This window comes from Budorcas taxicolor, chromosome 19 (assembly GCF_023091745.1).
Source record: "Budorcas taxicolor isolate Tak-1 chromosome 19, Takin1.1, whole genome shotgun sequence".
In the NCBI taxonomy this organism is placed as follows: domain Eukaryota; kingdom Metazoa; phylum Chordata; class Mammalia; order Artiodactyla; family Bovidae; genus Budorcas; species Budorcas taxicolor.
Genome location: NC_068928.1, coordinates 24,962,201 through 24,986,346, shown reverse-complemented (window position 1 = coordinate 24,986,346; position 24,146 = coordinate 24,962,201). Strand labels below are relative to the sequence as shown.

General features: G+C 56.0%; 1 protein-coding gene across 1 annotated transcript; it reads left to right on the top strand.

Annotated features, from left to right (window-relative positions):
- Positions 1 to 587: 587 nt before the first annotated feature.
- On the top strand, positions 588 to 22,297 carry SMTNL2 (smoothelin like 2). Its single transcript, XM_052658407.1, has 8 exons — positions 588 to 1,064; positions 8,970 to 9,060; positions 9,577 to 9,819; positions 10,465 to 10,540; positions 11,439 to 11,618; positions 12,622 to 12,739; positions 13,028 to 13,179; positions 21,346 to 22,297. The coding sequence occupies exons 1-8, from the start codon at positions 675 to 677 to the stop codon at positions 21,470 to 21,472; spliced, it is 1,377 nt and encodes a 458-aa protein (XP_052514367.1). The 5' UTR covers positions 588 to 674; the 3' UTR covers positions 21,473 to 22,297.
- The last annotated feature ends 1,849 nt before the right edge of the window (positions 22,298 to 24,146 follow it).

The following is a 24,146-nucleotide window of genomic DNA, read 5'->3' as shown; positions in this document are numbered from 1 at the left end:
AGCCACTCATGGATCCCCTAGCAGGGACCTCTCTGTGAACCCCCAGGCCCTGTGACTGTTGACAGTAGGATGAGAAGACCTTACTATCCAGAGTGGGTTGGGAGGGGAGAAGGCACAATGGTAGAGTCAGGGAGGGACCTCACCACCTGTCTCCTTCTCCCTTAGGTCTTATAACAGGTGCAAGAAATTCCAGACAAAGACTCCATAGGTGAATATGTGCTTGTGAGGGCTGTGTGCATGGCATGGAGGGGACAGTGACAGGCCCAGGGTGAGGGTTGGGGGTCTGGAAATTATTGCTGAGGTTTTCAGGTCTCTTTGAGCAGAGTGTGGGCGTGTGTGTGTGTGTGTGTGTGGCTCGGGGAGTGGGGTCGGGTGGGGATGTCTCCACTCCCAGTAGGATTTGCCCCCAGGACCTCCCTCACCTCGAGGCATCCCACGGGACACCGGGGCGGGGGCGGTCTCCGGAGCCGCTGACCACGCCCCTGAGGGCCCGCCCTCGTGTGGCGCCCAGTCCCGGGGCTCACTGGGCCCGCCCCGCCTTCCGCCCGCCCCTCCCACCGCCCCTCCGGATGAACCCAGCCGAGGGTGGCCAGTTGCCGTCCAGAGCTGCGGAGCTCGACTATTCTCTCCGGGTCAGGCCCGATCTCCCCGACAAACAAGCGCCAGGCCGGGCCATGGAGCCGGCCCCCGACGCCGAGGAGGCGCGCACAGTGCGCGAGGCGCTGGGCCGCTACGAGGCGGCGCTGGAGGGCGCGGTGCGCGCGCTTCACGAGGACATGCAGGGGTTGCAGCGCGGTGTGGAGCAGCGCGTGGCCGAGGCGCTGCGCCTGGCGGGGCCGCTGGCGCGCACCGTGGCCGATTTGCAGCGCGACAACCAGCGGCTGCAGACGCAGCTCGAACGCTTGACGCGCCAGGTGGAGTCACTGGGCTTGACGACCGGGCTGGCGCCCGCTCCCGACACGCCCAGCCCTCCGCCCGCGCCCGGCGTCCCGAACCGCGCGCCGCGTCTGGGCACTGCGCGGTTCGCCAGCCACGCCACCTTCTCGCTGTCCGGCCGCAGCCAGGTGAGCCTAGGGGAGCGCGGGCGCCTGTTCGCGTGCGCCGGGGGAGAGGGGCTCCGCGACCCCTGCCGCCCCTAGGTCCCGAGTGCGTGCGCCTGCCGCTGCGACCCGGTCGTGGGGGTCCGGCTACGGTCGGGGAAACCACCGGCTTAGGCTGCCCGCCGCACCTGTCTCGGACCCCGTCCCTTCTTTGCAGCCAGGTCCCATTTTCCCCGAGCTCTGTCCCGCTGTCTCCACTGTCCTTGGCACTCGGGCGCTATAACACCAACCCTGGCCTGGCCGAAGTATTGGAATGGTCAGCAACACCCCCCACCCCCTACTTCCCCACCTCCGTTGACTCGCCCCTGTGATGCCACTTCACTGAGGCCTAACGGCTCGGGTTATTGATTAACCCAGGTGGAGAACTCCAGCGCCGTGTGAGTGTTGGGGGCAGGACGCAGTCTGTTGGGGCGCAGCCGGGCACAGTCTTTGGGAACTCACCGGAGGCGGGGATTCCTTCCCGTGATGGGAGAGACGAGGTTGGGGTAGAGGCCAGGGGAACCAGTCCTGAGCAGTCTAGATTTCTGGGGTCAGTGACTGGCCAGCGACCCACACTCCGGGGGGGCGGGGCGGAGGCCGGTGTGGACCAGTCACTGCGGGCCTCCTGGAGTGGCTCGTCAGAATGCTCTCCGGTGCGCACAGCGGCCCTCGGGTGGGACTCTCCGCCCTGCCCCCGGCACGTGCTCCAGGGCTAGGTTTCCAGGGTCTGGGTAGTCTGCACCTGCCGTCCCCCTCAGTTCAGTCCATCACTCATTCAGATCTCTTGTGCGGGCTGCGCTGCACCTCAAGGGGCTGGAAGCGGAGGGGGGAGGTTTTCAGATTAACCTTTGCCCCTAGAGGTCCCAGCCTGGATGGGAGATGGCCCCACATGGAGCAGTCCCAGCAGCGCTGGCAGCCAGAGCGGGCATTCTCATCTTAGGATTGTCTCATCCTAGCGGGTTTTGTGCTGGGGGCCTAGGACCTGCTGCTGCAGGGAGTGTGTGTGAGGCTGTACTGACCACCTCAGAGAGGCTCAGAGGACTCAGTGGCCAGAGGGGAGCCTGGTGGGGTGTGAGAGAAGAGGGGTGAGTTGAGAAGGCCCCCAGATGATGGGCCAGGGAGTTGGGCTTTGTCTTGGGGGGTGGGGTGAGAGGTTCTTAAACATGCTGGTGTCAGAGCCCCGGAGTGTCCCAATGTCAAGGAACATGTGCATGCGTGCGTGCTAAGTCACTTCAGTCGTGTCCAACTCTTTGCAACCCTAGGGACCATAGCCTGCCAGGCTCCTCTGTCCATGGGATTCTCCTGGCAAGAATACTGGCAACGGTTGCCATGACCTCCTCCAGGGGATCTTCCTGATCCAGGGATGAAACCTGTGTCTCTTAAATCTCCTGCATTGGCGGGCAGGCTCTTTCCCCCTAGCGCCACTTGGGAAGCCCGTCTAGAAATATGGATACGCTTAATTCTGCCCTTTGAGCATGACCACTACTTGGCCAAGATATAATATCATCACTGTGAGATTGCACGCACCTAATAAACTGTGTCATCGACTGTTTCTGAGCTTTTATTTTAACATACATTTGCTACTTGTCTATTCACAGAAGCAGCTGTCTAAGGTTTAAAAAAATACTCTGAGTCATGTATGCATATGTACATGAATTCACACACATATGTAGAAGTGTCTCCAGTCTTCTATTTTAAGTGGGAATTGGCCTTCAGTCACATGGGGCTTCCCTGGTGTCTCAAATGGTAAAGAATCTACCTACAACGTGGAGGAGACCCGGGGTCAATCCCTGGGTCAGGAAAATCCCCTGGAGAACGGAATGGTAACCCACTCCAATATTCTTGCCTGGAGAATCCTATAAACAAAGCAGCCTGGCGGGCTGCAGCCCATGGGTGGCAAAGAGCAGCTAACACTCACTTTCATGTGGGGTGAGCTAGTCCTCTTGGCTGTTGGGTGGTGGTGAGGGGCACTGGCCAGGGAAGGAATAGGCTCCTCCTTGTATCCAGCAAGCTCCCTCATGGATGGATGGGGGTTGGAGGGCAGTTGCAGGCAGGGTAACTTAAATGCGATGGTCCAAGGAGAGGACAGCCAAGGGTGGGTGGAGGGAGCGTCGGGACTGCCTTGCAGTGCTGTCTTGGAGGTGCAGTCATCAGGGTGAGACGGTCTTTGGATGTGAGCAGGGAGGCAGGGAGCACAGCCCTGCCGGGGGACTCCTGGGTCACAGATCTGTGGAGAGGCCAGTTCCCTTTGGGTTGTCCTGAGGGTGAGGGACATCCTGGTGAAGCTGATCCAGAGCAGGTGGAGTCACAGATCTGGTCGAGACCAGAGGTGAGGAAGACAGCAGGGCAGAGCTGGTGGGTGAAGCCCTAGAATGGGTGGGGTCTTCAGGGGAGCAGAGGGAGAAGGTGAGGCTGGAGCCCTCTGCAGAGGTCGAGGAGCTGCCAGGGAGCACGGAGGTCCCAGAAAGCCCATTCTTAGACTTGGAGAGAAGGGGGGGGCCTTCTGGAAGAAGGGGTTGGGGGTCATCAGGGATGCCGTAGCCTCTTGGAGCCTCTTGGGGGATTAGGATGGAGACACAGTTGGGGAGTAGGTTCTGGGCTTCAGAAAAGCCTGGAGTGGGTGGGGCAGTGGGCAGAGTTCAGTACTGTGGGTGGAGGATGGTCGAGGTCTCCCATTGGATCAGAGGCTCTCTGGGTCCCAGGCAGCTTCCCCCTGCCCCAAGGCACTGGCCTCCACTTCTCTTGCGGCCCGCCTCTCAGGAGCACCCACCCAGACTCCGAGCCAGTTTCGGGCAGGGAGGGGTGCTGTGTGGAGTCATCCACACGTTGTCACTCTCCAGCTGTGACCAGCAGCTTGTGATCAGGCGCTTGGTCATGAACAGGGAATCGGGTCTCTAGAGCGAGAGTGGAAAGAGTCATAGCTGGGTGCCAGGGCTGTCTGGCCTCTCAAACTTGTGTCTGAGTGTGTGTGTGTTGCTGGACGGGGAGTCTAGGTGTGAGGATCTTATCCACACATGAGAGCCAGTGGTGGCAGTGGTCAGGCAGTGTGGAGGCTGGGCTGTCCACTGCCCCTCTGTGATAAGCAATGAGATTTAGAGACCCTCAGTTGAGACCCTTTCACTTCCTGCTCTTTCAAAGTGGGAACCGCCAGGGTTGGAGGAGGGTTGAATTCAGCATGTACATATGCTCTGAACTCGATGCAGAGTTGATTTAGTAATCCACTTGTGAGTGCACAAACCTTGACCTTGCTAGGTAGTGAGCAGCCAGGGAGGCTCAGGGAGGAGGGAGAGGGCAGGGCAGTAGGGTGGGAGTAATCAGGGAGGACTCCCTGTAGGAGGCCTGAGACCCTGCAGCAAACAGGAGCTGCTTAGGGCTCATTTGCTGTGAGGCTGTGGGGACATCTCTTAGCTGAACCTCAGGTCCCTTGTATCTCAGGAGGACCGGCCCAGCCCTGTATGGGCCCTGAGCCGAGCCGGCTGAGTAGTTATGACAGTGACATCCACCCAGTGGGTTCATAAGAGTGTCCACGGAGCCACAGTTGTGATCTGGCCAGTGGAGGGAGCTGGCTGGGGGCAGCCTGAGGCCAGGCCAGGCCCGGCTCAGGAGGCTGCGCCAGAGTTGGTCCCTGGAAATGTCCTCAGCTGAGCTGGAGCCACTGGGTCCCCATGTCAGAGGCAGTGGAGCCCCTCCCGAGTGGCTGCCAGGAGCAGAGATCGGACGTGAAAGAAACCAGACTTGCCTTATCTGCCTTCCTTTCCCAGACACACTGTGTGATAAGAGAGTTAAATGCTTGGGGGAGAAGTTTGAATTGAGTCTTTAAAACCGGTGGTGTGAGTGAGTGAGGAGGAGGAGGAGGCTGGGACAGCCTTGCTAGGGGCTCAGGATGGGGGTTGTGCTGGGCGTGCTGACATGTGCCCCGTCCACACGCACAAGCCCGCGTGGAGTCAGGCAGCCCCAAGGATGCCTGAACTATTATTCCTGCCCTCTCAACAGTGTTTAAAAACTTCCCCAGGAAGAGTGTCTCTGATTTACCTCCCCTCCCCCCAACCTCCCCGCCTTCTGCCTCTCTCCCTAACATTCCTGGGCCTGGACTCCCTGACCAGGAGCCTCCCCCTTCTTCAGACAAAGCCCAGGTCTTGGGGCTGTGACAGTTGGCTCCCCAGGACCCGTTTGGTCCCCAGGGCTCTCCGGTGACTTGACTTCTACTCTGGCCCCAGCATGCAGAGGGCCCCCTCCCCAGTCCCTTCTCTGTGGCTGAAGCAGGCTGCCCCCACCAAAGGAACACCACTGCAGGAGTGTGCTGGGGGCCTGTGGCTGGGCTTGGGGACTCAGATCCCACTGGGGCAGTTACCCCACCCTTCCCCTCATCAGTGAGACAGCTGGGGCCTGATTGCACAAATTTGTCTCGAGTGGTCCTTCCTGCTCCTGGAAAGCATGAGCTCTTTGTGGAAAGAGCCTGGGGTTGGGGTAGGAGACCCCAGCCTTGACTCTGCTGCTGCCTTTAGTCATGGGGTGAGGTTAGGGGTGAGCCCGACCCTCAGGCTTCTGTGACGATGAGTTGGAGGGTGGCCTCTGAGGAGCCCCTTGGTCTGAGGTGTGGGTTGAGCCCTTTCCTTGCATGAGCAGTGGTTTCCGTCTCAGGCATGGGGGAGTGAGGGGCAGGGGGAACCTGGGAGTCTGGCCTCCCAGCATGAGTCAGTCCAGCCCCTTTCCTCTTGCTTTGCTGGAGACCCCTTGGTGGGAATTCGGAACCTGCCTCCTGTCTGATGGTGGTGTCTGGTCTCCTGGGCCATCCCGGGGAGCACGGGGCCTGCATCATGCAGGAGCAGGTGTCTATGGGGCCCCGCAGAGAGACCCACATTCCTGAGAAGATGGTTTCACCATCAGCTGGGCCCTCCAGGCTCCTGCCTAGACCTGCAGAACCTGTGGGACCAGGGTAGGGTGTGGGGGGTGGGGGTCAGGGAGCCCCCAGAGCTGCACACCCTGCTGACAGGCGAGGCTGGAGTTCGGGAGGGACTGGCTGTCTCCCCTCCATCTGCTGAGTTGGCTTCAGGTTAGGCTCTAGGGGTGCCCCCCACCCTGAGAGGCCAGGAGAGGCCCCCTTTTCTCCACTGTGTCTATGAGTGGTTGGGGAACCTCTCTCTCCATCCTTCTGAACCGGAAGTTGGACGGGGCCACCTCTTTTCCAAACCCTGGCTTGATCCTATGCTCTTCCACTTCCCCAGGGTCCCCACCCCACAGAGGGTCCCATCACCCTGCTAGAGTCTTTCTCTCAGCCTCTAAGCATCGTCGCCCTCTTCCGCCTGGGTGAGCCCTTCCAACCCCTTTCCCCGCCCCCACCCCGCCACGGTTGCAGTTCCTGTGTCTCCATCTCAACCCGAGGCTGTCTCCTGCCTTCACCTCTACCTCTGATTCAGCTCCTAAACTGTCACCCAGCACCTCTTTTTGGGTTAACCCCAATGGACCCTTTTAGATCTTGCCTTGACCTTCTTTTCCTCGACCTGAGGCCATCTTGGGAGCCGCTGACGCGCCAGCCTTCTTGTTATACTTCCACCTGCCTCTCTTAGTGTTCTTTCGGTTTTCTCCCTCCTCCCTCTGGCTGCTGCTCCTTATTCTCCTCTGCAGATGCCTCCTCTGCCCCCGAACATGGTGCCCATCCCAGGCCTCTTCAGCCCCGAGCCAGCTCTTCTGCTGGGCTCTGGACATGAGACCCCTGCTTCTCTATTTGTCCATCCTCCCTCTGAAACTTCAGACTCAAATATCCGGCTACTTCCTGACCTCAACTCCCTGATGCCTCAGGGGCTCCTTACACTCACGTCCCAAATTGAAGTCCTTATTTTCCCACCAGTACCCGCTTCTCTCTCCGTAGTCACATTCCCCAGGCCCAAAGCCCAGGCTTGGAAGACGTGTGACTCCCCCCACCTCCACATCCACTTACTCTCCCCAAACCGCTGAGTCCTTTTTGTCCTCCACTGTTTCGCTGCCCCATCTCTGCTTCCCAGATCCCCACCGGAGACTAGGGAGGTGACTGGCCATCTGGTCACCCATTTCCATGCCACTGTCTCATTGGTCTCTGAAGGATGTTTCTAAAACAGAGCTGACGGCCTTGGGTTCCTTCTTGTCCAAGGAGTCAAGTCCAAGCTCTCCAGGATGGCACCTTGAGCTGCTTAGTGCCTCCCCACCCACCAGATCAGAACACTTTGTGCCTTGATGTCTATGTGCGTTGGCAGCTATCAGTCGCTCTACTGGGAATGGCTTCCACTCCTGGTCCACCTGGCTTACTCTCGCCGGGCTCAGCCACCCCTGCTTCCCTGACCCGCTGGGCTGGATGAAGTCTGTCCTAGGCACGCCCTTCAGGCTGGATTGACGTCATCTGCTCACAGTCCTGGCTCCCACACCACACTGATCCCCTCATGGCAGGGTGGATACCTCTTGTACTCGTTACAGTCATAGCTGAGCCACTGGGACCCAGGGATGGGCCGTTGTCATCTGGAAACCTGGTAGACAAGAGGGCCAGTCTGGCAGTGTCTAAGAAGAGTTACGGCCAACCTCTCAAGCTGCTCATCATGGGCTCTGAGTAGAGCCCCTGATCAGGGTCTGCCTCTGTGTCCCTCTCTTGCCAGGCAGACCCCATCAGGCTCACAGAGACTCTGTACTCTCCAACCTCCCTCCATGTAGGCAGGGCAGGGCCAAGGCTGAAGAGAACATCTGTCCTGACCACGAATCTTAGTTGTTTCTTACTGGGTAACCTTGGACAGTGCATGTCCTTTTTCTGAGCCCTTGGGTCCCATCTGTAAAATGGGTGTGCTAGCATCGACCTGGGACAACAGAAGCAAAGTGGTATAAGTGGCATGCACAGGCAAAGGGCCTGATGGCCTGGCAGGCGCCAGAATGATGGAGGTTTGCGTAGCCTACCCCCCCATCTCCAGCAGGGAGACTGACCCAGAGGGGGCACAACCATCTGACCTGGGTCACCTGGCTCTTGGTCTTGGCTCTCTCTCTCCGCATGACACCCCCAACTGCTGCAGGCCAGAAGGAATGGAGGGGTCGATGGAACCAATAAGGCCTCTGTACTCTGGACATCCAGGCAAATCTTGTGACCCTGCAGCCAATTAAAAGACCTCAGCATGAGGGCTTCAGGGCCGATTGTTGGCCCAGAAGGACCTTACTTAGGTCACTGGGTTTGGGCTCCCGACACGGCCCCAGGCCAGGTTCTCCTGACCCCAGTCATCTGGTCCAGCCTGAGCAAAGGGGTTGGGTGCCTTGGGTATTCCTTTGGACTCCCAGCCTCTTTTTTTTCCCTTAAGATGTATTTATTTTTGGCTGTGCTGGGTCTTGGTTGCTATGCACAGGCTTTCTCCGGTTGTACGAGCAGGGGCTACTCTCTAGTTGCTATGTGTGGACTTCTCACTGCAGTGGTTTCTCTTGTTGCAGCAGGCTCTGGGGGCTTCAGCAGTTACTGCTCATGGGCTCCGGAGCACGGGCTGAATACTTGTGGTGTAATGGGTTTAGCTGCTCCGTGGCTCGTGGGATCTCCCTTGACCAGGGATTGAACCAGTGTCCTGCATTGGCAGGTGGATTCTTTACCACTGAGCCACCAAGGAAACCCTGGAACTCCCAGTCAGGACCTTTACTCGAGCATTTTGATGGTCTGGGATGAGCCCAGTGGAGGCTTTTGCCTCCAGGATCCTGGGGGCTCAGTTGTGACGCTGAGTCCATGTCAGCGTCTTATATGATAGGGGCCCATCACCGAACACCCTCCCTACCCCAGAACTGTCTCTCTCAAAATGTTTGTCCTGCCAGAATCAGGGAGGGTCTCTGGCAATGATTTTAGGGGAGGGGCAGCTGGCCCCAGCTGACTGGGTCTGGGCGGGGTTTGTCTCTCTATAGAGCGTGGACCACCATGACGAGGCCAGTGAGTTGGAGATGAGAAGGACCTCAAACTCATGCATCATTGAGAACGGGCACCAGCCCGGGGCAGGTAGGGGATGACGGCAAAGGAGGGCGAGCTGGGTAGCTTCAGGGTCAGTGCTTCGGCTGTGCCTCTGTGCCAGGCCAGCTCTTGCCTGGGACAGAGGACTTGCACCTAAACCCCGGTGGGTAGAGAGGCTGACAGGAGAGCAGCCTCATTCAGGGTGAAGTAGAGCTTTGTAAACACAGGAAAAAAAATGAGAGCTCTTGAAAGGTGGTGAGCTTCCTCACTTCTGGAGGAAAGCAAGCAGGGGCTGAGGAATCATCCAACTGCTGAACTGGGTAGAAAGAGAGGCAACTATTTATTGAACTGTCTGTCTAGTAAACAGGCAGTTTATTGAAAGTTGCAGCACATGCCAGCTCTGGTTGGAGCGGCAGGGAGAGGTCAGGGAGATTGGAGTGATCGGGGAGACCTTCCTGGAGGAGGTGGGAAGAGGGTTCAGAGACTAAAGTCCTTGGGGGAGGGTCTGAAGCCCCTGTGGATGCCACAGCTGACGGCTCCACCCCTGCTGGTCACGTGTTCCAGGTCCAGGTGATGGACCCCCCGAGACCACTCAAACCATCCCAGGACCAGAGCCCCCCAAGCCTCGCCCTGTGAGCCTCTCTTTGCGGCTGCCTCACCAGCCAGTCACAGCCGTCACGCGAGTCTCCGAGAGATTCTCTGGGGAGACCTCAGCCACAGCTCTGTCTCCCACATCTGCCGCCATCCTGGGGGGTCTCAGCTCGAGCCCCAGCGAGGCTACCACCCCCTGGACTCCCAGTCCCAGTGGTAGGAGCAGGAGGGGATGCATGGCCTCAGCGTGGGAGGGAGGGCAGGGGCTGGGGTGGGGTGGGAGTGTTGGCCAACCCCTAGCCTCCTCCCCAGCCTGTTGCCGTGACCCCTTTCCCTAGTTCGTCAGCTCCACCATATGGGGCCCCTCCTTCCTGACTCCTCCGCTAGAGATGCTGTGAAGTAGCATCAACCCTGTAGGACACCACCGTGGTTTTTCCTACAGGTCAAGGCTGTGACTGGAAGGCGGCCTCTCACCCTGCACACTCTGGTGTGGCCCCTGGGGCCTGGGGTCAGGCCTCAGTGGCAAGTCCTGGGGTTGGGCTGTGGAGGTTTCCAGAATGAAGACTCGGGATCAAAGTGTTTATGGGCCGCAGCCCAGGAGGCCCTGGGCTCTGTACTCTCAAAAGCAGGAGGGAACACTGTAAAAGGCCTCTTTTATGTTACTGCTCTATGTCCCCAGCATCGTTTGTCCTCAACTGCTGGCCGAGGCAGGGCCAGCTTAGCCCAGGGATCCCGCCCATGCCCTGGAGTGACGCTGGGTAAAGGGCACAGGGCCAGGTCAGCGGAAGGGAGGCAGGCAGTGGTACCCCCCACACCCTGAGGCCAGGGTTTGTTATTTATCTCTCTTGCCTTGTCCCTCAGAGAAGAATTCTTCCGCCCCACGGTCTCTGTCCAGCTCTGGCTTCGGGGCAATGATGGCCAGCAGGAGCAACGACAGGTGAGTCTGAGTCAGGGCCCCAGTCCCCGGTGGGGAGGGGTCGTCCCTCCCCAGGAAGCGTCTGGGCTTTGCCTTGGACCCAGGCTGCCTGGGCCCCTGCAGGGAGCTCCCTGTGCTGACCTCCAGGGAAATAATGCAGTGAGGCTGGGAGGTAGAGGGTTTTACGGCTGCAGACTGGTTTCACTTAGGATCCTTGAAAGCAAGTCCGTGCACAGACTGGAGGGGTGTCTCAGTCCACCCAGGAAGATGGCGCGTGGGACCATCTCCTGCTTTCTCTTCATCCATCCTGGCTGGGCCCCTCCTCTCCAGCCTGGTGCTTCCAGTCCCTGGCCAAGGAGGTCCCTGGAGGGACTGACCCCCAGGCTGGGGCAGGTCTGCCGCCTCCTGGCCTACAGTGGTCCCCAGGCTCCCCCAGGCACACTGGATTGTGATCAGAGCTGGGGGCGGGGCTGGCTTGACCTCCCCATCCCCCCACCTCCTTTTAATAATGAAAGGAGGATTGTGACTTTCTGGCGAACTGTTCTGGGGGAGACAAAGGGGAGCTTTTCAGTGGTGGCACAGAGGGGGCCTGGCCCTGGGAGTGGCTCTGGGTTCACCTCCTGCAAGGAGGATGCCCCCCAACCCCAGGCACTGACACCTGCCAAGGGGTGATTACTCCCAGAGAGGGGGCCCACGGCCTGTCTGGCCTGCCTCAGAGAACAGTTCAGCTCAGAAAACCTGCAGAACCGGTTGGGGACTAGAGCCAGTGATGCTTCCTTTCTCCCTGCAGCCCAGTTGCTGCCTCATTTCACACTCAGTGGGGCAGGGGACCTGGGGTGGGAGACCGGGGGCCTCCGGTGAGCTGGCAATGGGCGGGTCTGTGTTCCTGACTCCGTGGTTCTCTCCCTCCCTGACTCAGCCCTCCGCTGGTGACGCCACCCCAGTCACCGCCATCCCCGCACCCACCAGCCACGACTCAGGCCCATCGGCCGGGGGAGCGTCGCCGGGAGTTGGTGAGGTCACAGACTCTGCCCCGCACCTCGGGAGCACAGGCCCGGAAGGCGTTGTTTGAGAAATGGGAGCAGGATACAGCCGGCAAGTACGGATGCTCTCCAGATCAGTCAGGCCCCAGAGGAGGCCAGGACTCAGACCAGGGTCAGGCAGGCACAGCACAGCAAAGCTGGGCCTTTCTGTTCCCCAGTATGTGACCTCTTGGGCAAAACACAAGGTCAGGGCCGACGACGGGGTGGGGTGGGCTGAGGGGTAGGCAGCCCCAATGGAGGGAGGAGAGGAGGGGGCAGACGAGCCAGGCAAGGCCTGGTGAGAGCCCAGCCCCTCTCCCTGCATTCCAGAGGGGCCCCTGGCCACCCTCACACCCACATTCCTCACCCAACTGGAGCAGTTGGTTTCAGGGCGTGACAGGGGAGACCAGAAGGCAGTCCCTGGGGTTCCTGGTAGGAGCTGGGAGGTGACACAGTGAGACCCAAGGGCCCACCAGCCCCTCCTCACACCCCAACGCCACCCCCTTAGAGATCGAGTCCAACTTTGCAAATTTATCCAGCTTGCCTTCCTCTGGTGATACTAACGCCTACTGCTTGAATGGTAGGCCCAGGCCAGTGTGATGATAACTGCACCCCGAGTCCCAGCTCTCAAGGCTCTGTCTCTAGTGAGGGGGACAGACCCAGGAAGTATCCCACTGACCCTGACAACCTGATCTTGGCCATCAAGGAGTGTCCATAGGACCCAGAGGAGAAAACTATCCCTCTGGGCTAGGAAAGAGCCGTCAAGGAGGGCAGCCCAAGAGGGAGCCTCAGAGGAGGGTGGGATGAAGGGAGGTGGAGCGGATGCTCCAGGCAGAGGGGAGGAGCACGGGCCGGTGGGCTCAGGCCCTCTGCCCCCAGACCACCAGTGTAGTGAGTAAAAGCTGGTCTGTCAGACCCCATCGAGGCAGGCTGTGCTCTGGGATCCATGGCTCCTGCCTGGATGAGGGTGTGGGGTCGGGAGCGTGCGTGCTACCTGAGTGAGCAGGTGGAGCGTGGTCTCTGAGGAGATGGCAGCTGAGGGGCAGCCCCCGACCCAGCCCGCCTGCCCTCTGTCCGCAGGGGGAAGGGCGAGACCCGGGCGAAGCTGAAGCGCTCGCAGAGCTTCGGCGTGGCCAGCGCCAGCAGCATCAAGCAGATCCTGCTCGAGTGGTGCCGCAGCAAAACGCTCGGCTACCAGGTGAGCCCGGCTGGGCCACTGGGACCCCGACCAGAGGCTGGAGTGGGCATCGCCCCCGGCTGTCGTTCCAGGAACCCCAGGCCTGGACGGAGGGGTAGCAGCTGGAGAAACCACGCCCTTCCGATGGGTCCCCAGCTGGGAGTCCAGCAAGCACAGGCACTTGTTACCGAGCTGGGTGGATGGTTGCCTGGGAAGTGGCTGGGAGGACCTCAGAGTCGGGTCAGGCGGGGGAGCTGAGGCCGGCACCGTACCCCCTCTCCACCTCATCCCCTTGCCTTGGCCTCACAGCACGTGGACCTGCAGAACTTCTCCTCCAGCTGGAGCGATGGGATGGCCTTCTGCGCCCTAGTGCACTCCTTCTTCCCTGACGCCTTTGACTACAACGCGCTGAGCCCCACACAGCGGCGGCAGAACTTCGAGCTGGCCTTCACCATGGCCGAGTGAGTCTGGGGGGTCGGAAGGCGCGGTTGCTTTGGAAGCCCCAGCTGCTGAACAGCAGGAAATTGAGTAATATCTGCCTGGGGGACATTTCAGACTTCTCCAGTGGGTCCATTTTGCTCCCCTAAATGTGATCAAAAGCGTTGATTATAAAATTGCCTACCTTCTTAAGACATGCTCATAGAGAGAGGAGGGGCTTCCCTGGTGGCTGAGACGGTAAAGAATCTGGCTGTAGTGTAGGAGACCTGGGCTTGATCCCTGGGTTGGGAGGATCCCCTGGAGAAGAGAATGACAACCCACTTCAGTATTCTTGCCTGGAGAATTCCATGGACAGAGGAGCGTGGTAGGCTACAGTCCATGGGGTTGCAAAAGAGTTGGACATGACTGAGGGACTTTCACATAGGGAGAGGAGGGGGTGAGGGGTGATTCTGGTGTCGGGAGGTGCTGGGGAGCTTGGGATTTGGTTATAGGTTGAAGGCTACCCCAGGGCATCAGGAGAGTGGCAAAGAGGGGTGTACCAGTCAGGGCTCTGGTGGGGGGTGGGCGGTGGTGCGTTCAAATTGAGTAGGCAAGAGAGTTTAACAGAGGGATTCCTTGTAAATGAGTGGGCTGGAGTGAGGGAAGGAGCCAGGTGTCCTGCGATACCCTCGGGCTGGGGAGAGCAGCTCTACGCAGAGGGCTGGCTAGCAGAGCCATGCTTCGGGGCAGTGGGTGGGTGTGACCAGCTCACAATGACTGGGCAGGAAGGGTTAGGGAATAAATACCCTGCCTTCCCCCTCCTCCTGCCCTCACCCCAGGGCCTCCTGTGCGTTGAACACAGAGGCAGAGGGCGGGGGAGCTGCTGCCGCAGTTCATCGTGTCCCCCACCCCAATCCAGGGCAGGCACCGGGGTAGAGATGAGGGTATTGAGGGCTGCCTGATGTTGGAAATTAAGGGAAGGAGGGTTGGAGAGCAGTAAGGCCTCCCCAGAGCCCGAGTTTCCTGGAGGGAACATTTATCATTCTCTCCTACCCGCCCTCCTTTGTGCCATCCGGGTGTGCCTGGCCCCTTCCGTGTCTTGTCTGCAGCCCTGGTGCCTGTGTCCAGGAGGTGCCCTCCCTACTGCCTTGCCTGCCCCCCTCAGTCTGTTCCAGCCCCCACGCCCTGGCCCTGAGCCTGGCTGGAGAAGGAGTCGCAGCTCACAGGTTACATCCCAGAGCCCGGTACCGAGGGTCTCGCCCTGGGGGACAGATCGGAGGACCTGAGTCTGATCGCTCGGCCCCCGGTGTTGCCCCGTTGTGTTGCCCCAGATGACGTGCATGGCTCCTCGGTCCCCTTGGGGTCACAAGAACCCCTTGTATACTTTGAAAGTCATTCCTTTCTTGGCTGCTTGGGATTTGCTGTCATCCTAATTGCAGAAACAGCTCTGGATGGAGTGTGTTACACAACTGAGCCCAGACGATGCTGAAGGAAAGCCAAGTGTAACAGCTCCATGTTGGGAAGGGGGCGTCTCCCCAGGAGGAGATCCAGCTGTTTGCAAGCCTAGAAAGGGTGGCTGTCAAAACAGCACATGGTCAGAGGGTACAGGGCCTGGAGCTCTGATGTGGGCACCCCAAGTCCCACCCACACAGAGTGAGGCTACCCTTGGCTGACCCGTCGAGTTCAGGGGGCCAGGCCATGCCAGCTCAGGCCCTGGCTGCCTCGGTCACCCTAAGCCCTGGACCAGGCTGGGCTTGTGCAGGAAAGGGGGGTGGGGCTGGGATGGTGGCCCTGCACCCCAGCTTGCAGGGAGCACAACTTCCCTTGGCAGCCGAAGCCAGAGAGATTCGTGGCTCAGCACGAGGTTTGAGCTCACAGCGCCTGCAGACTCCAACCAGATGTTTCTTCTATTCCCAAATCAGGGGCGGGAGTGGGGGGAGCCTGCTCCAGGTTTTGCCTCTCTCCTACCCAGAGCAAACAACGAGGTAAAAATTGGCCTTGCCTCCCTGTGGCCTGAGCCTGCTCCCGGCTGGCTGGGGAGGGGAGGATGGTCTGTGGGCCCCTGAGATGAGTTCTTGCTTTCTGCTGACTCGAGAGGTATGGGAGGGGCGACTACAGCAGGCCTGAGCGGGAGGAAGGTGCCTCCCCCTGTGAGTCATCTGGTATATCACCTCCCAGGTACCTGGGGGAGCAAGCTGGGAGGTGGGCCTGCCCGCCCGAGGCCTCCTGGTTTGGCTCACATAGTTTCCTGGACAATAAGTTGGTTAGAAAAGCTGGAAAGGGGGACTTCCCCGGTGGTCCAGAGGTTAAGAAATCCACCCGACAGCGTCAGGAACGGGGGTTCAATCCCTGGTCGGGGAAGATTCCACATTCCGTGGAGCAGCTGAGCCTGTGGGCCAGAACTACTGAGCCTGCACTCTAGAGCCCACAAGCCACAACTACTGAAGCCCGCGGGCTGAAACAACTGAAGCTCGGGCGCCTAGAGCCTGTGCTCCGCAGCAAGAGAAGCCACACAGTGGGAAGCCCGTGCACCACAGCTAGAGGGTAGCCTCCTCTCGCCGCAGCCAGAGAAAGCCCGCACAGCCATGAAGACCCGGCACAGCCATAAATAAATATTTTTTTAAGCTGAGAAAAATAAACTAAAAAAATAATAATGATACAAAAGAAAAAAGCTGAAAAGAAAACACAGGGAGACCTCCAGGAGAATACTGATTATCAGCATCTTAACAGGCACTGGGGTTAGACAGCAAAAGCCAGGCAGACCCACAGGGCTATGAGAAGCCATCAGAGACCACAGGGGCAGCAGGACGGACCTGGGGCGGCAGGGCGGACCTGGGACAGGCAGTCTGCGGCGGGCACGGGGGAGCGACCGGAGGAGGGAAGGCGGCAGGGTCAGGGCTCCCTGACATCAGGAAGGAGATGTTTCCAGACCCTTCAGTGAGCAAGGGGTCTTAAAAGCACACACCTCTAGAACCTGGGGAGTGAGAGGGGTTTGTGTGCCCCTCTACCAATAATTTGCCTCCCCAGAGATTCCGGGGGCCTAATCTGTGTGAGTGATGTGGTGCTGACAGCTCGGTGAGCTCCCCTTATTGGACAGGTGCTCAGGGCTTGGAAAGCGGGAGGACTGGCCCATAGAATGGGTGTGTGACCCTCCGCGCTCTTCTCCCCGTATCTCCAGGCATTGTGCAAGCCCTGCCCGGGCCCTGTGCCTGAGGCTCCCCCTTGCCCTGCGGAGAATGTGTCCTGCTCTCAGGTTACGGCCCAGCTGAGGAGCTTCCAGGCTATTTGTAGTGCCCATGTGTCTGAAAAACCAGATAGGGGCTGTAGTCAAGCCCTGGCATCCCAGGCTGCATTTAGAAAAGGCTTAAACAAATAAAAATAGCCCCTCACACACCTCCTCCATTTCCCTGACAGCCTTGTAGGTACTGAAGATCACAATAGAAAGTAATAGGAGAAAACCCTCTGACCCTTTCTTAACCCCAAACAAGGTGGGGCTGAGTAAACCCATCTAAAATTGGTAGAAGGCAGAGGGTAACTCTGGTTCTTGCTGTGCAGTGACATTTGAAATGATCTGTACTTTCTCCTTGGGACTATTATTCCATGCTGCTCCAACTGTTTAAAACAAGCTTGTATTATTTTCACAAAAGCAGTCATGTTTTCACTTAAAAAGCAATCAGGGCCCCTAATATTTTGAGACTGTAATGTTTTTATAAAAGTCAGTGCACATCATCATTTTCCTTTGCTCACATCCCGTCCCACGGAGCTATGGCCACAGCTAGAATAGGAATCTTGTCGTTACTGTCATGGCTGGTGGGGTGGGGAAAGATGGATGTGGCTCAGTCCCCTGGTTCTTTGCTGGGGAAGCCAGCATCTTGCCCATGGCTTCCTGTCTGGGGGCGTAGAGGGTGATGCCAGGTTCAGACCTTAGTGCCCATCCTGAGGGCCACCCTGGGCAGGGGCAGGGATGTCCTTACTGGGAGGCCCAGCACAGCCTCTAGAATGAAGCACAGGTTGGACAAAACTCAGAACATGCCAGCGATTCTGGGTGCTCTTCCATGAAGAGGGCTAGAGAGAAACCAGAACCACCAGCTCAGGGCAGAGGTCCCAGGTACCCACTGTGGGCACAGTGAAGGAAGCAGACATGTTTAGTTGTAGGGAAAGATGTGGATATTAAGATTTTCTCCTGGGACTTTGCTGGTGATCCAGTGGCTAAGAGCCCATCTTCCAACGTGGGGACATGGTTTTGACCCCTGTTTGGGGAACTGGAATCCCATGTGCCACAGGGCGAGTAAGCGTGGCACTGCAACTGGAGAAAGCCCATGAGCTGCAATGAAGACCCAGAGCAACCAAAAAAGAGAAAAGAGATTTTCCTCCAACATGCGAAAGGCTCTTCTGTGGGGAAGAAAGTTAGACTGAGAATAGCCTTGTGGGGACAATAGGTAGAAAGGACTTAGAGGCAAAATAGCATAAGAAATGCTGGGAGGAACTTCCTCATGGTCAGAGCCTGCCATGGTCAGAGCAGGGCGATTGGAACCATCCTTGAAGGAAGTTAGGGCCCCTTCCCTGGACCTGGAGGTGAGCACAGCCGAGGCAGGGCCTCCACCAGGGGGTTGGTGTTTGGAGGATGGGATTTCAGTTCTCTTCCAAGGTTGAGGTTTAGGGTTTGAATGGTACCTGCATTCCCTGGAGGGACTGACTACTGAGGTCACTGCTGTCAGAGGTGATAACCTGGGCACACACTTGGCATCCTCTGACTGCAGCCGTGGGAGGGAGGGGGGTAGAGAATCTCTCCTTGTGCTGCAGGTGAGGAAGAGGCTTCAGATGCTACCTGATAGTTCAGGGAGGTGGACTCAGGTTGAAGGCCTCCCCAGGAACTCAGATTTTCAACAAAGCACCTTTGCATGCACACTCTTGTCAGAGCGCCAACCCCCTTGACACTGAGCCCCACCCTGGCCCATCCTGGAGAGCAAGGGTGCCCACTCATCGGTCCAGAAGCACTCGCCACCCCATGAACCCATCAGATTTCTTTACTAGCTGCTCACTCCAAACCCAGGGGGAAGCAGCAGTGGGATCCAGAACAGGTATCTCTGTTTCACCCTGACGTTTGGTTTCTGATCTGAGGCCTGGTATCAGGCCAGCACCAAAGGATGGCCCGTGCTGATATTGCACACCTTGTCTTGGAGCAAGCAAGCCGGGGAGCTGGTAGGGACTGGTAGAAAGCTCTCGGGGTACTGGGCATGAACAAACCCGCCTGGAAGGGGAGCAGCAGTGGGAAGCTGATTTCTACCCTGCCCCCAGGAATTGGCACAGAAGGGTGGAGCAATGAGCAGAGCTGAACCCAGCTCTTTAGAGTTCCAGTTCGGGCCACTTTCCCCTGATGACCCGCTCTGATGTTTAGAGAGAACCATGATGATACAAACAGCAACAGTGATCACCACTCACAGTTACTGAACTCTCCATGCCAGACGCCACTCGAACTGCTTTGCGTGATTTGCTCATTAATCCCTCCCACCGCCCTGTGAAGTGGCTGTTATTCCAGATGGGGAAACTGAGGCCCCAAGAAGTTGTGTTCTGCTCAAATCATGTAGCTAGGAAGGGTGCAGCTGGAGTGTGAATGCTGACACTCATATCAGTTCAGTTCAGTCACTCCATTGTGTCTGACTCTTAGGGACCCCCATAGACTGCAGCACACCAGGCTTCCCTGTCCTTCACCAACTCCCAGAGCTTGCACAAACTCTTGCCCATCAAGTCCATGCTGCCATCCAACCATCTCATCCTTTGTCATCCCCTTCTCTTCCCGCCTTCAATCTTTCCCAGCATCAGGGTCTTTTCTAATGAATCAGTTCTTCAAATCAGGTGGCCAAAGTATTGGAGTTTCAGCTTCAGCAACAGTCTTTCCAATGAATAATCAGGACTGATTTCCTCTAGGATTGACTGGCTGGATCTCCTTGCAGTCCAAGAGACTCTCAAGAGTCTTCTCCAACTCCACAGTTCAAAAGCATCAGTTCTTCAGTGCTCAGCTTCCTTTATGGTCCAACTCTCACATCCATACATAACTACTAGAAAAACCATAGCTTTGACTAGACAGACCTTTTTCGCAAAGTAATGTCTCTACTTTTTAACATGCTGTCTCGGTTGGCCATAGCTTTTCTTCCAAGGGACAAGCATCTTTTAGTTTCATGGCTGCAGTCACCATCTGCAGTGATTTTGGAGCCCCGAAAAATAGTCTGTCACTGTTTCCCCATCTATTTGTCATGAAGTGATGGGACCAGATGCCGTGATCTTAGTTTTCTGAATGTTGAGTTTTAAGCCAACTTTTTCACCCTCCTCTCACTTTCATCAAGAGGCTCTTTAGTTCTTCGCTTTCTGCCATATGGGTGGTGTCATCAGCATATCTGAGGTTATTAATAGTTCTCCCAGCAGTCTTGATTCCAGCTTGTGCTTCATCCAGCCCCTCGTATATGGGGGCAAAAAGACCAGGGACCCTGGAACAAGAGGGCACACAGTTGCTGAAGGAAGGACACTGCTGACTGGACCAAGTGCAGTTGCTTTTGGGCCTTCTGGGTCTGGCCACATCTGGTGCAGGGTGGGAAAGGGGCTGTGCTGGGCATCACAGAGGACCCTTGCCATTACTCCTGGGTGCATGCTCATCCCCGCGAGACCCTGAAGCCCATACCTTTGGTTCCCACTCTAGCTGGGAACAATGGAGTGAACAGCTGTTTTTCCAGCCCAGTGAAAGGCCCCAGTTTCCACATTCTTCTACCCCAGTGGGCCAGAAGTTAAATCAGTATTTCCCAGAGCATGAGGCCTAGGGCAGAGTTGAGGGAGGCTCTCAAGATGAGTTTAAGCAATTTTTAAACCTTTGAGTTGTTGTGACCCTTGTGTTGTATGCATGCTTAGTTGTGTCTGACTCTTTGCAACCCCATGGACTGTAGCCCACCAGGCTCCTCTGTCCATGGGATTTTCCAGGCAAGAATACATGAGTGGGTTGCCACTTCCTCCTCCAGGGGATCTTCCAGACTCAGGGACCCGCATCTCCTGCATTGGCAGGTGGATTCTTTACCACTGAGCCACCTGGGAAGCCCCTTAGTGGCTCATGACCAGCATTTAAAAAATTGAAAAAGAAGTGGGGAGTGAAATAAAGATGAAATCTAGAGAAAATATGAATAGTAGAAAGGGTCAGTATTTTTGTGAAACTTTATTTCCGCATACAGGTATGTGTATGCTGAATCATGAAAGATCTCTAACTATGGGTTATGGTTTAAAAAAAGGTTAAAGACTGTTTTAGGAGGCATATGGGTAGATTTATTTTTTACCTGATTCATTTTACATTTATTTTTATAGTCTGTGCTGATTCTCCTTATACTGCTGATACACATTGGATTTTTTTAGTGAAATTTAATTTCAGAGCTAGATGTTTATCAATAAAGCTAACCATTTTGATTCATATAAATTTGACTAAATTAATAAAAACTGAAATTGTTTTTAGCAGAACTTAATATTTAGTGAAACCTGAAAGGGAAATTGAATTTCATTGAAAATTTAAAGTAAGTCTAGTTGGGTTTCCCCGGTGGCTCAGATGGTAAAGAATCTGCCTGCAATGCAGGAGATCCCAGTTCAATCCCTGGGTTGGGAAGATCCCCTGGAGAAAGGAGTGGCAACCCACTCCAATATTCTTGCCAGGAGAATCCCATGGACAGAAGAGCCTGGTGGGCTACAGTCCGTGGGGTCGAAAAGAGTCGGACACGACTGAGCGACTTTCACTCGCTCACTAGTTAACTAAAGGGCTTCTCTGGTAGCTCCGTGGTAAAGAACCCACCTGCCAGTGCAGGAGATGCAGGTCCAGTCCCTGGTTCGGGAAGATGCCCTGGAGAAGGAAATGGCAAGCCACTCCAGTGTTCTTGCCTGGAGAATCCCATGGACTCAGGACCCTGGTCGGCCACAGTCCATGGGGTCACAGAGCTGGACAGGACTGAGAGACTGAAAGACAACAGTCAAGTCAGAACATGAGCTGGAAGGGTGCTTCCTCCCCGTGGGAGTTCCGGATACACTGCATTAGAGAGAGTAACTCCACCGACTCTTGTGGGGTAATGTGAATTCCCTACTGGGGGGCACTCAGGAGCCTCCAGCTCTGGGCTGAGCTGTGTTCCCCAGCAGTGATGCTGGCTGGTGGCTGGGGCTGACATTCTGATGGGGCTTCTGTGTTTCAGGAACCTGGCCAACTGTGAGCGCCTCATTGAGGTGGAGGACATGATGGTGATGGGCCGCAAGCCAGACCCCATGTGCGTCTTCACCTACGTCCAGTCTCTGTACAACCACCTGCGTCGCTTTGAGTGAAGCCCCTTGGGGCTGGAAAGCCAGCCCCCAGAGAAGACGGTGAGGCCGCCAGTGTCCCCGAGTCAGGAGGCCCCCTTGAGCAGAGCTGCATACTGGTGTGAGAGCGCTGTTTGTGCCAAGTGACCGTGCCCCCCACCTGCCCGGCTTCATTACTGATGGAAAGTACCACTGAACTGCGCTCCGACTCATTACAGCCAAGGGCTCCGAGGAAAAGGAAATATTACTGGAGAGAGAGAGAGAAATTGGTGCTAAGTAATTCTCTTCCTTAAAAAAAAAAAAAATGCTTGTCTGTAGATTCCGGAAGCCTGAATCACAGTGTTCCTTCTACTGAACTGGATCCATTGGCTTTACAACATTGCCTTGATTACAAAGTGTTGTTTGTTTGTTTTTTATCAGAATAGCCAGAGTTTTCTACTTCCCCCCACTATTGTAGGTTCCTTTCCTCCCTTGCTCTGGGCCCCTGTCAGGAAACAGAGAGACGTATAATCAGCAGCTTGACAAGGATGACTGAAGTCTTGGGAAGAAACGGTTAATCACTCCGGGGTCCTGGGCAGCAGATGACCTACACGTCACCTCAGCTCTCTGGGGAGAGGGGAAGGCTCTCGCCTGGTCCTGTCCTTCCCAGGAGGGCCCCACAAGTGTTTGGCTAAGAATAGGCTCTTGGGAAGTTAACACTTTTAGGGAAGGACAGGCCCTTGGTGCTGTGAGGTGGTTTTTATTCACAGCTTTTTTTTTTTTTTTAGGGGATTTGCTGCAGATATTTATAAAAAGTAACTCCATCTGTACCATTGACTGTTTGTACATAAAATGATGTGTCTCACCTTGCTTGGGATTTTTTATTTCATCTGGGAATAAGAACTTTCACATACATGCCAAAAGAAAATCTACTTAAATCTGCACCCCCCCCCCCGCCCCCACTTAATTGTTTCTGTACCAAAATCACCACCCAGAAAGTTGAAAATCACATTTGCTTTTTTTGCATTTGCCTGTTGGTCACTCGTCTCCATATCATCAAAGGAGCGTGGACAGAAAATACCCCCCTTGCAGTTCTGTGTCCTGGAAGTTGACTGACAGATCCATGATCAGCGGTGGGGTGGTCCCACACGTGGGGGAGTCCACTGAAGGGCACTGGTTTATTTTCACAGCTGTTTGTAAAAAAAAAAAAAAAACTGTTAGGTTTTTAGTAAGACATCTTTAGATTCTATAAAGCCACAGACATTAGCTTATTCTTATTCAAGAAGCATTTTCTAACTGGGTTGGATTTTAGCCATGAACTTGGAGAATTTCCCTGTAAAGAGCTAGTATGTGTCTCCAGCTTATACAGAGGGTTCAAACCACCAGTATCTGGGTACCTTCTCAGAGTCACCTGTGGTCCCCTGTGTTGGGGGTCAGAGCTCTTTGAGGGTGTCAAGAGGAACATGATCAAGCTTGCCCCCTGGGTGATAAAGAGTCTCAGCAGATTTGTTTGTTCAGAGCTGCCCCACTCAATCACTCCGTTGTGTCCGACTCTTTGCAACCCCATGGACTGTAGCCCAGCAGGCTCTTCTGTCCATAGGATGGATTTTCCAGGCAAGAACACTGGAGTGGGTAGCCATTGCTTTCTCCAGGGGATCTTCCCAACCCAGGGATCAAACCTGGGTCTCCTGCATTGCAGGTGGATTCTTTACCATCTGAGCGGCCAGGGAAGCCCCTGTTTGTTTGTTCAGGCTGAAGGCTTATTCCATCCTCTGAGTTCTCCGTCAGTGGGAACCACCCCCTGTCCAGCTCCAAAAGGTGAGCCCTATTATTAGCAAAGACACTGTGCCTGGTCTTTTTTCATACCGAAGCTTAGGGTTTCAAACCTAAAGCCAATTTGGGATCACAGGGGCTCTATAAAAAGCATGCCTATACCATACTGAGTCCTTGCACATGTTAAATGGAACTCTCCTGATTTGCACACGTGGCCTTGCACCTCTGCACATAAAACAGAGCAGATCCTGCTGGAGAAAGGAAGAACGCCTCTTAAACTGAGCAATGGTGTTTCTCACGTCTCACATTCAGTCACAGAGACTAGGTGTTTTTAAAGTGGGTTCTGTGATGTTCTTTGTGGTTTGCGGGGAGGGGCAAATGAGGGCTCATAAGCTTTAATGGGTTTTAAACTTGATTACCTCCAAGACAAAGCCTGAGGATTCCCAGGGAGGACAGAAGGGGATGGTGGCTGGCGGGGGGGCAGGGAGGGGGGGATGAAGGGGCATGCAAGCAGGCCACACAATCTCAAGACATTTGGAAACCATCGTTTTGCATCAGGGTTACACGGAAAATTCCCATTTGTGAAATTGGATTTCAAATCACCTTCTGCCATGATACAAATGGTTTCACATGTTTTTTCCCCCCTATCTCTCCTGAGAGAATTATTTCTCAGAGCTGCTTGTGAGATTCTTCTGCTTTTCCAGATAGATCCCTTCACCTGGATTTTGTTAAAACTTATTAAGTCTGAACCAAATTGGCTTGTGTGCATTTCCCTGAAGGGGATGTGTCACCAGAGCCAAGACGGGTTTTAGCTTTTCTGACAGCTGATGGAGGTTTTTTTTTCCCCAAGGCAAGTGAGAGCTTTATAAGCACTTTCTGAACATGATCCTACACAGGCTGGTTAGAGGAGAACGTTCAGGCCAGGTGTTCAGGGGAACAGTCTGTG